The 12587-nt window shown below is 41.3% G+C and overlaps 1 protein-coding gene across 3 annotated transcripts in view; it reads left to right on the top strand.

Moving 5' to 3' along the window:
- Positions 1–8798, top strand: part of LOC141362907 (uncharacterized) — a 50941-nt gene extending 42143 nt beyond the window's left edge. For 2 of the 3 annotated variants that reach the window (XM_073865173.1, XM_073865175.1), the window contains exons 14-16: positions 474–502; positions 6723–6782; positions 7703–8798. In XM_073865173.1, the coding sequence (XP_073721274.1) occupies positions 474–502; positions 6723–6782; positions 7703–7858 (245 nt within the window). In that variant the 3' untranslated portion in view covers positions 7859–8798. The remainder of the gene's footprint in view (positions 1–473; positions 503–6722; positions 6783–7702) is intronic. The other variant, XM_073865172.1, reaches the window with a different exon arrangement.
- Positions 8799–12587: the final 3789 nt, after the last annotated feature.

The following is a 12587-nucleotide window of genomic DNA, read 5'->3' as shown; positions in this document are numbered from 1 at the left end:
ACTACAAATGCAAGTTGATGTCATACTGGGATTGCTTGGCAAAGATAATTTACAAACATGAGATCGGATGGATTATGACTCGCGCATAATTTTTAAACAAAGGTATGTTGTCCCATTTTGATTTTTCATGTTTATTCTATATGCACTGTCGGCCATGATGAAGTTTAATGATTCATTGCGCCGCCCACCACGGTCCTGCGACGTTAGATCAGAAATGTCTTGTCTGCAAGTGTTATTTTTTTACAAAATAGAGTAACGCGAGTATCAAACACATTTAAATTTCAGTAATTGTAATTGCGCTACTTGATTTAAAAGTAGTGAAATTCCCATCACTGGTTTTCACAGACTGGCTTCACAAATATGTCCAGGCATTTGTCTCATATGCGTTGTGATTGAACTGTCTTTAAAACTGCTTTAAATTATCTATAATTGTTTAAATAATCCTTTTTTCCACCACTTCTCTCAACACACAGGGATCAAAAAGGATCTGCAGTGCTGTCTGGTTAGTGATGTATAATGTATATTTCATTGATTTCTGATTTACAGTTAACTTAAGTCATTTGATTCTTTATGTTGCACCAACTATGATAGTGATCTTGGGTTGTAATACTTTTACATTTGCATTTAGGCATTTAGCAGACGCTTTCATTGAAAGTAACTTACAAAAATTAGGAAACAATACAATTTTTTCTCATATGGAGGCAATAATACAAGAAGTGCTTATAGCAAGTTACTAGTTTTCACAATTTCGAAACAATACCTGAGAAAACGTTTTTATTTTAATACTGACATAATACTCTGTAAACAACACTGTCAAACAAACATTTAGTTTATAGTTTTCCATTATTATACAGTGCAGACAGTATGTATTGTTAATTTATTTTATTTTACTTACTTAAATTAAAGTGTTAAATGTCTTTTTTGATGTTTTAATGTCACTGTAAGCATAACATTCAGCCGTGTGTCAGGGTATATAGAAATACACACAAGGCAAGAATCCAGTTGCAAATTAAAAAAATTGTTTAATTAGGAAACAATAATAGACAGAGAAATACCACTGGGCAATGCTAGGCAGAGATATAGTCACTGGGCAAAAACTGGAAGAAATGACCGCCAAGCTATCTTGGGGAGAGATAACCACCAAACTGTGTCGGGGCAACGTGATCTCATGAGAATACGTGTGTATTTTTACGTTTCAGTGTTGTTGTACAATACGTTCATTTACTTACGTTTAAGTACACACTGACACGTACAATATCGACGTTTTGACAGGACTAATACGTAAATTATTTACATATTTTCAGCTTTACAAACGTACAGATTTGTACGTAAGATTCCTATTCATAAATATTAAAATCGCGGGCATTGGCGTTTCTTACACATAACAATGACATGTTTTCAGTCATATTTTCTGACTTATTTACTTAAGACAGTTTACCCATTTACCTAATGAAATGATTATGATATTCAGAGAATTTCACAATATTTAACATTTTAAAACTTTAAAATGAAAAGCATTTCTGTATTTATATTTAGTTTGTTTGCCATGACACACAAAAATGCGTTTTCTCTTGTTGTCTTCTATGCAATACGTTATTATTACTACTAAGCAATAATTACAACAAAATACAAAATAAATTCACAAAAGATGTTACTTTATTCATTTGCTGTAATCCACATCTTTAAAATTCATACGATTGTGAGGAACAGATCCAAATTCAGCCCTTTATCCAGCGATCTGATTCGAGTTCTTATCAGCAACCGTAAAGTCAGATCGCGCGTTCGTTAATGTGAATTCAAATATCCCGCCTCAAGAAGCTTTACGACACATTGCTTTACGGCAATGATATCAAAAGCTCATTGGCTCTTTGAGTGCCACGTGACACATTTGCGTCATTTCCATTTCCGCTGGTGTACTTTTGAAATGAAAAAAGCGCGTCGTGACAGAGGGAAGCCGGATCAACGCTGATCAAACTCTTGGATTAATAAGTTTAATACTTCTCTTTACTTTACTTCATATACTTCAGAGAGGACCTTGGCTGCAGCACATTGTCATTTTAACTACTTTTGGTACTGATTTTAATATTCGCAATAAATAAGTTGTTGTGATTACATTTGTCTGTCTATTATGATTTTTTAAACAGTAACGTTAAATGATTTTAATAAACTGTTTTGCGTAGGACTGTAGCACCTTAAAATATCTTTTGAATGCTATGTTGTTACTAATATGTTTCTTAACATATCTGTCCGTTCAGGACAGCGACAGAGCAGATGGAGACAGAACAGGAGTCCGAAGTGGAGGGGAGCAGAGGTGCTATAATCCTAGTTAAAGGAGATGGCAGAGCAAGAGGCAGCAGACAGAACAGGCAAAGACAATAAAAAAACAAGATCAAAAATACAAAATAAATCCAACATACTGAGAACAAGACTAGACTAGAAAAAATGGCAAGACATAACAATGACGAACTTGCGAAGAACAATTGACACAGGGAGACTAAATACCAAACGAAATGGGGAGAAAATCAGGAACAGGTGAAGGACGCAGGTGCAGGAAATAACTGGTAATGAGATCGCCCTGGTGACAGACGCGCACGTATGGAGCTGTCAAAATACAAAACAAATACATACACAGAGAAACAAAAAGACAGAATGGTCGATCAGACCGAGAACGTGACAGCCCCCTACCCCTAACGACCGCCACTGTGCGGTACCAGAGGGGGCTTACCTTATCACTGACAGAGATCTGCTATCAATTCTGGATCCAGAATGTCCCGGGCCGGGATCCAACACCTCTCCTTCAGACCATAACCCTCCCAATCATCTTAATAATGGAAACCTCTGCCCCGTCAGCGAACATCTAGTAAAGTTCTCACTGAATAGGCAGGAAAGGCGCCACTAGAAGAGGGGTGGGGGGACAGAGGGAACAGGGTTCAGCGTTAAACAAATGCTAGAGCAGACTGAACCGCTGCATTGGATACTTGAGAAGGGAACAGAGGTGGCTGAAACTCATCAAAGCCTCAAAAAAATGTTGGTAGTAGAAACAGGGAGTTCTGCGCATATTCAATCCAAGGCTGCTGTTGGCACCAGGAGCGCGGATATTAAGATGTCAGCCAGCGGAGTGCTCAGCTGAGATCCTGAATAGCCCGTCAAAATAACGGTGTTACCTTTGGAATTAGGTAAGCCGGTAACAAAATCTCTGGCTAGATGTAACCAGGGACAAGTAGGAACGGATAAGGGTTTAAGCAGACCAATGGGAGCTTGATGAGAGGTTTTGTTGCGAGCGCATACCTGACAGGCTAATACATACTGTCTGACATCTGAAACTATAGAGGGCCACCAAAATCATTGGCGAACGGTAGCCAACGATCTCCGAACTCCAGGATGGCAGACAAACTTGGACTCATGATCCCACTGGAGGACCTTGGAACGAAGCGCCACAGGAACCCACAACCGAAGCGCCACAGGAACCCACATCTGGCACTTCCCCCTCCCGGCCGGCCTCCCTCACACGCTGCTCGATTCCCTAGCGGAGGGCACCCACCACCGACCCCTCGGGAAGGATGGCTTTGGTCCTCTTAACGTCAGGGCTATCGAACAAGCGAAAGGGGCATCAGGCTTCGTGTTCTTGGAGCCCGGCTGGTACGAGAGGGAAAAGTTAAAATGGTCAAATAAGAGTGGCCAACAAGCCTGTCGCAAGGTCAATGATCCATCCAGACCATGAAAGGTTCCGAGGCACCCTCCAACCAGTGACGCCATTCCCCAGAGCTAGACTGACAGCCAGCAACTCCGATTACCTACATCGTAATGGCGTTCGGCTGGGTTTAACTGATTGGAGGAAAAGGCACATGGATGCACCTTCCATCCTTGGTGGACCACTGGGACAGAACAGCGTCTACCCTGACATCTGATGCATCAACTTTGACAATAAACTGAACTGTAGGATCTGGAATAGAAAGCACAGGAGCAGAGATAAACCAGGACTTTAACATATCAAAGGCTTCCTAAGCCTCACTGTTCCAGAGGAAGCTCTTTAGTGGAAGTAAGTGCTGTAAGAGGTTTGGCAATCTGACCGAAATTTCTGTTGAATCGCTGATAGAAATTAGCAAAACCCAGAAATTGTTGCACCTCCTTACTAGAGTAGGGGATTGGCCACTCGCCAACCCCTTTGAGCTTAGTGGGATCAGGACGAATCTCCCCTGCAGCGATGACAAAACCCAGGAATAAAACCGACTCCCTATGAAACTTGCATTTCTCCACCTTAATGAATAACTGATTCTCTAGGAGACGTCGTAAAGCTCTGCAATCATGCTGAGTGTGTACCTGCATAGAGGGGGAAAAATTAGAATGTCATTCAGGTACACAAAGACAAACTTGTTAATCATGTCTCTCAACACTTCATTAACCAGGGTCTGGAAGACAGAAGAAGCGTTCGTTAATCCGAATGGTAAAACAGAGTATTCAAAATGTCCGGAGGGTGTATTAAATGCCGTCTTCAACTCATCGCCCTCTCTGATGCACACCAGATGATAAGCATTGCGCAGGTCTAATTTGGTGAAGAAACACGCTCCCTGCAGAAGTTCAAAGGCAGTAGACTATAAAGGTAGGGGGTATCTATTTTTAACAGTAATGTCATTTAAGCATCTGTAATTAATGCATGGATCTAAGGAGCTGCCCTTCTTTTTAACAAAAAAGAACCCCGCTCCCGCAGGAGAGGTAGAGGGACGAATGAGACGAGCACGAAGGCAATCATTAATGTAACGATCCATACCCTCTCTTTCAGGACCAGACAGAGAATAAAGTCTACCTTTAGGTGGAGAAGTGTCTGGGAGAAGCTCAATAACGCAGTCATAGGACCGATGAGGAGGTAGGGAGGTAGCCCAGGCTTTACTAAAAATCAGAAAAAGATCAACATACATCAGCCACAGGAACATGAGAAACTGAAAGAACAGAACCCAAAGGAGCAGAACCAAGACAAGACACATGACAAGACTGAGACCAAGCTAAAATTACATTACGCTGCCAATCAACGTGAGGGTTGTGCTGTGCCAACCATGCATGCCCAGAAATGATGAGAGAAAGAGAAGCACCACCAGGACTCCCGGACTCACTAATGGGCACCTTTGCCGTACAGTTCTGTGCCAAATGTCCAGATTTGCCACAATAAAGACAAAGTCCATTGAGCAACCTCCGCTCCCTCTCCTTAGGAGTGAGTTTCATCCTTCCTAACTGCATCGGCTCGCTCGGAACAGGGGGGGACAGACGAAGGATGAGAGGATGAACAGGCTGCCTCGTCCAGGAGAACGTGGTGTCGTAGTGAGCGGGGATGATGGCGGTCCAGTAGACTGTAAGGGGTAAAATATATAATCCCCATCCATCTGTTGGCTCAACAGTGGAATCCAATCGGCATGGTGAATGATTCTAGCGTATTCTGTCTTTTCCGGGGCTTGCAGATGACGTTTTGGCATTACGCAATTTAGATATTGTTATCTGACTCCAAAGATAAAGTTAATATAAATCGGATTGATAATTACTTTTAACAGTTGCAGAATTTGGGTGGATGTTTAGTTATTCTGATTTAGCCCTACTTGCTATTGCATCCTTTCTTTCGGCTGCAGACTCACTCACCAGCCGTGTATTAATATTTAATAATCATGCAGGCCCCGATCACAATCAAACCAGGCTTGGTCGCTGCTAGAAGTTGGACCATATGTTCAGAAGGCGCCTTATGCTTGCTCATCTCTGAGCATACTTTATTTAGTCCCCATAGAGGTGTAACTTAATAATTACAATAGTTATTTCTAACCAGAGGTTCACGACCACTATCATAAAACAAAACTGACCGTCTTCTCCAATGATAGCTTTGTATAATCGTCCCATTATTTTATATGCAACTTAAGTAGATTAATATTGAAATAATCAGAGGTTGAGGCTCATCTGATTTAGAGTGGTCAGACAACATTAATATGTTACTCTAACCAGGAAATACACTGTTAGCCTCCACGCATCTAATTTAACTTAAACTAACGCCAAGTGCTAGTCAGATCTTCAAAATCCTCCGCTAATGTACCACTATGCCATCTAGTCTGGGATTTTAGTCCGGTACTAGCTTGATTTCAGTCATTGCGGTAACAAGGATACATCGTAATTTACTATTCATGTCAATAACTTTCGAAGCAACACAGAATAAATCCAAACACATTATTAGACAGGTAGGAAGGTCATAATTCAAAGGAAATTCACAATCCAAATAAAACACGAAGAAACAAATATAATCAAATGAGAATATTGCATACCTGGCAAATGATAAAGATCTGGTTACAGATCAAAAATACAGCATCATGGGGTACATTTCTAGATGGGTGGGTTTGTAACATAGGGCTCTGGATCAGATGAGCGACGAGGATTGGAAGCCTCCAGCTACATGCGCTCAAGCTGTGTGTTGAGATCAGAATCCTGGGCGGCGAGGTGTTCCACCTCCCGCGAAGTGGTAGAGAGCTGAGATTGTGACACCGTGAACACTTTAGTCCTCAACCAAAAGTCTCCTTTTATAAAAGGATTATTGTGTTAAATGAAATATTTCACTGGTCATGTGATTTCAACATGGTGGCCACTATGAAAAGTGCTGCCCTTGTAAAATGAAACCGTATTGTATCATCTTGTGAGCATAAATGATGTGATGTTTAAAAACTGTTTGAAATGTATGTGTTTTCCCTTTTGAACAGAATCCAATAAAGTTTAAAAAAGTTGGATCTACTGGATCAGTTCATAATCAGTGTTCACAGGTTAGTATCATGTGTAAGGTTGCACACATTATATATTTTACAAGAACATATTTTTATAATTAATCATTAATTATTTTATAATTAATCAAAATGATTTATACCAGTAACTCTCAGTCTTGACCCTGAAAACGCACTGCACAAAACACTTTAGATGTCTCTTTGGCAAAAATGTGTCAATTTGAATCAAAATACAGTATGTCATTATTGTGATTTGTTTATATTAGATTTTTTTTGCGGGATGGGTTGTTGGTCGGCAAGAACAATAAACTTCAAAAGCATCAAAAATATCATCCATTAAAAAATAGGCTACATATGTGGTTGCAAGCAATTAAACATGCAGACTGGGGCAATGCATAGATCAAAGAGGCTTGTATTTTGTAGTGCTCACTACATTTCAGGTAAGTCATAATTTATCAGCCCTGATTAAATTAGAAAGCCTGTATTGTATGATCAGTTTTTATTAGCCGCACAATTTTTCTGACCCCATGATGCACGCACACCCAACCTAGGCGTTCAATGTTTACAAACATTCAAGGGGTCTATTGTAAAAGTGAAATTCTTTAGCTGGTCCCCCGGACACACTCTTGAGGTGAAACCTATAGTGTCCTGTGTATGGCATACTAACCAATGGTTGCCCATGTGAAAATCACTAAATTCATTTGTGCCCGTGTCAAAATTACTACAATGTGCTTACTTGTCTACTATATTCAGTATTACGCAACAAACAGTCAATGTGAAGGATGTCCGCAGTATTCATGACACAGCAGATTTGTGCTGCCTAAACATCAGCTGATGGACTGAAGCTAAATCAAGTTTTGATAAGGAAGACTTCCGATTTGTGCAGTGCTGGAAACTTTAGGTGCAGGACTGAGATGATGTTGAATGTGTTGTTTAAAGTTTGTGTCTTTTCCTGATCTCAGACTGCAGCTGCGTTTGATGAAACTCAAGCCACTGCATCAAACCAGAACACAGCAGGAGAATCTCATGAAACGAAACATCTACTGAATACACAAGAGTCTGATAGAAACACAGAAAGAGGTGAAAGTCAGCCTGATTCAGTGAGATCACAACCATAATGAACAATAAGAGAAGATCATTTCAGATTCATCAAAAACACTCTGAACATTTAAAACATCACATGATGATGAATGGAGACTTCTGGTTGTGCTTCATTTTGTACTGCAGATGTGTTTGTAGTTTACTTCTTTTTACAGTTTTGAAAAACAGTTTAGTTGTATGACAACACATTATTTTTGTAAAAAGTATTCATTTATTGGTAACTTTTTTGGCTTTTGCTTTTCTGCTGTCACTTTTATATAGACAGAGTAAAACATCTGTCATAATTTTGATTTACAGACATTTCAGCCTATCTTACTTTATTTACTTGAAGAGTTTAACACAGTAGAGCATGTTTGCATTACTAGAGTTGTAATTGTTTGATTTTTATTCTGTAATAAAGAAATCTTTATTCAGCAATATTATTAAACATGTTAAGGTTGTATTGAAATGGATGCCAATACTTAATGCCATTTAGTAAAACAACAACCAGAAATATAATAAAACCTACATTTATATCTGCTCTGATATATTTGTAAATAATAACTGTACAGATAAGCTTAAATTGATATTTGATCACATATACTGCATTCTTTTGTATAACTTGTCAAAGTCAATATTTTATGTCCACTACTTAATTTGTAAGTAAAGCCTTCTTGAATTGAATGTTAAAGCAACAACAGTCAGAAAACTGTTACAGAAATCAAAATATAAATTAACAAATGGCATTAAACAAATATTGATAATGTTTTCCCAAATCCTTTCTACTTTTGTCTATCATGTCATGCCCAAAAATCAGGAAAGGGCGCCCGAAAAGTCAAAACATCACTGTAAGTTTCAAGATTTTCTTATAAATGGATAAACTGTTCTTTTCTTTTTTTTAAGTTGACAGACTCTGTCCAGTTTTATTTGATGATTAAAAATTAACCAGAGGATTCTGCCAAACATATCTTGTGTTATTCTCCAGAAAGTTATATGGGTTTGGGTACAATATGGTGAGTAAATGGTTAACTTTTGAAGGATTAATTTAATGTATTGTCCCCAAAATTAAGCAGCATATTGCATTCATCATCATCAAAGTCATTTAAAGTTCACTCTGTAGCCATTGGGACAGCTATTTGCAATCATATATTCTATTTACATGATTTTGGAATAACTAAAATCTTCAAAATGGTTTAGAAATTTTGCCCAGTGCCAATAAACTTTATAACTTGTAGGTTAATAAAAACATGACGTGTTGCACTTCTACAGAACAAGGAGACTCATAATCTGACAGGGAGTCAAAATGTTGACTTTTAGACTTTTAAAAAAGTTTTATAACCTATAGTGTGCTATGTGTTGTATTGCTGCATGTAGCATTGCTCTTTTAAAACTGTTAATAATTTGACAGCGTGAAGCCAAACAGCTCTGTATGAGAAGTAGCCATTGTTATACGATTTTATCAGTAACATAGCATTTTTAAAAGAGTGTCAATGGTTATGTGTTAATGAGAATTTATCTGTTGTAGAGAAGAGCAAGGGCGAAAGTACCATTTTTCAGGAAAACTTAATTTTAAAAGATAATGTTTTAGACAGAGATATATTTTTGCTGTTGTCAATAACTCAGAAGTGTGCTCAATCAATACCAGGGGGAATTTTGAACAAATGTAAAACGACTTCAGTATAATTTCACTTTGAACATAAGTAGTGCATTGTTACTTTTGACCCTGTCAGCAGGGACGAAAGTAGGGTCAAAAGTAACACAACAGAACAATAAAGTTTTTTGTGTTACACTTGTTTGTATTAAATATACACATGACTATGACATTGTTAATATGTAACTGCCAACATAATTTGTCATTTATCTTGTAATTAAATTACATTTTTATTTTAAATTTCAGTTTTATCAAATGTTTCAAAAGCAAACAACTGTACAAACTTAAATTGTTGAGAATAAAAAACAGCTTGAACACTATGAAAATGAAATTAAATCAAATCAACATATAGCAGTGGGACAAAACGTCTCGGTTACGCATGTAACCCATGTTCCCTGAAGGCAGGGAACGGAGACGTCACGTCGTGACCGACGGGAACTAGCTTAGAGACCAATCTACTTCGAGTACTACTAAAACGCCCCGTTAAGGGCTGATGGTGGGCGAAAGTCAACCGTAGTTGAGGTATAAAGATAGCCGTGGCTGTGTAAGCAAAGCAGTGCTCTGCTGAGGGAAACGTGGAATAGTAGGATTAACCCCACGTAAAAAATACTCACAAAGGACGCAATGTGGATGCCCGAGCCAAACACATAGGTTTGCGAGGATGCAGCTAGTGAGAGGCTGGCAGCGGATGCTCCGCAACATCAGGCTGCCAAGGCAGCGGAGGAAAGACAAATCAAACCATTACGCATTTTTGTCTTAATGGCCTTCCATACTGACACTTAATTTGAAGCACCAGTCGGAGGCTGCAAGTCGACCTGCGAGTCTGTTCTCCGTGCTTCCCCTGATGAGGAAAGAACACGAGAAGAGACAGGCTCGATACGAACACTCTAAAATCTAATGAACGTATTAGGTGTCGCTCTACCAGCAGCTCTGCAGATGTCTGTTAGCGAGGAACCACGAGCGAGTGCCCAAGATGAGGCAACACTTTTAGTAGAGTGAGCTCTCAATTTAAATGGACAAAGAATGCCCTGCAGATTATAAGCAAGGGTGATAATGTCAACATTTCAATGAGACATCCTCTGCTTAGTGACAGCTTTCCCTCTCTACTGACCACCGTAACAAACAAAGAGCTGATCTGAGGTCCTGAGGCTTTGTGTGCAATCCACATAGAGGCGCAGAGCGGGTACGGGACATAATAAAACCATGGTTGGGTCTGCCTCCGGAGGAGGATCACCACCTGATCTCTGAAGGGAGTGGTGGGAACTTTGGGCACGTAGCTTGGTCTGGGTCTGAGTGTTACGCTCGAGACAGCAGGACCAAACTGAAGGCACGAATCGTCGATGGAGAATGCATGAAGGTCACCTACCCTCTTAACAGAGGCCAATGCGAGCAGGGTCAGAGTTTTCATTGACAAAAACTTCAGACTCACAGACTGCAAAGGCTTGAACGGGGGTCCCTGCAGGGCTTTCAGCACCATGGACAGGTCCCAAGGAGGAATAGAGGGAGGGCGCGAAGGATGTAGCCTTCGTGCGCCTCTTAGAAATCTAATAATTAAATCGTGCTGGCCAACCGATCTGCCGTTTATTAAAGAGTGATGTGCAGATATAGCAGCGACGTCAACTTTAATGGTGGTGGGTGACAGCCTACGATCTAACCGGTGTTGAAGGTATGTAAGCACAATATTAATGGGGAATTATCGGGGGTCCTCGCGTTGCAAAGAGCACCAATCGACAAAAAGGTTCCATTTAAGCACGTAAGCCCCTCTTGTGGATGGCGCTCGTGCCGCGGCGATTGTGTTAGATACCGCTTGCAATAAATCACCTAAACCTTGTGTGCGCTCAACGACCATACATGGAGATCCCACAGGTCGAGGCGTGGGTGTCATAATGTGCCCCCTCCTTGAGAAAGAAGGTCCTTCCTCAGGGGAATCCGCCAGGGAGGGGCTGTGGCAAGGAGCATCAGTTCTGCGGCCAGCTGTGTGCCAACGCATCCACGACGAGGCTGCCCTTGGTTAGTGAATAAAATAGGCGACAATGGGTATCGTCCGGTGACGCAAACAGATCTATCTGCGCAAGACCGAACTTCTTCCAAATTAGCTGAACCGTCTGGGGGTGGAGTCGCCATTCGCCGGGGCGCGCAGCTAGGGAAAGCGCGTATGCCGCTGTATTGAGTGAACCTGGAATGTGAATGGCATGAAGGGACCTCAGATGCTTCTGACTCCAAAGGAGGAGATAACGGGCGAGATGTGACATGTGACAGGAGCACAAACCGCCTTGACGGTTGATAAATGCAACAGTCGCAGTATTGTCGGTGTGAACTAATACATCCTTCCCTCGCAGCTCCGTAGCGAAGCGTACGAGTCCCAGATATACAGCCCACAACTTGCGGCAGTTCATGTGCCAGTGCAGCTGGGGTGCTGTCCACACCCCCGAGGCTGCAAGCCCGTCGTACGTGGCTCCCCACCCCGTGTTGGATGCATCTCCGTGCACAGCAGCATGCCTAGAGACCTGTTTTTATGGAAACACCTGCTCTCAGAAACGCAGGGTCTGACCACGGGGTGAATGTTAGACGACACGCAGGTGTAATGGTTACACTGTGAATGCCAGCCTGCCACGCTCTCCTCTGGACTTGATCGTGAAGCCAACGCTGAAGCTGGTCTCATATGTAGCAGCCCGAGCGGTGTCGCAGCCACGGCTGCTGCCATATGTCCCAGGAGCTTCTGAAATAGTTTCAGAGGGACCGCATTCTTCCCTCGAAATGAACCGAGGCAAGTCAGAATCGACTGGACACACACTTCTGTTAAACGCTCCGATAAATCGATAGAGTCCAGTTCCATGCCGAGAAAAGAGATCCTCTGCGTGGGGCAGAGTTTGCTCTTTTCCCAGTTGACCCGAAGACCCAAACGGGCAAGATGCCGAAGCGTTAAGTCTCTGTGCTCGCAAAGCGTCCGCCGAGAATGCGCTATTATAAGCCAATCGTTGAGGTAAGCCAATATGCGAAAACCGCTCTCTCTCAGGGGTTTTAATGCCGCTTCTACTGCTTTTGTGAATACACGGGGAGAGAGAGACAGCCCGAATGGTAGAACTTTGTATTGGTATGCCCGCCCCTCGAACGCA

The sequence above is a fragment of the Misgurnus anguillicaudatus genome, unplaced genomic scaffold (assembly GCF_027580225.2).
Source record: "Misgurnus anguillicaudatus unplaced genomic scaffold, ASM2758022v2 HiC_scaffold_29, whole genome shotgun sequence".
In the NCBI taxonomy this organism is placed as follows: Eukaryota; Metazoa; Chordata; class Actinopteri; order Cypriniformes; family Cobitidae; genus Misgurnus; species Misgurnus anguillicaudatus.
This window is presented reverse-complemented; position numbering and strand designations above follow the sequence as displayed.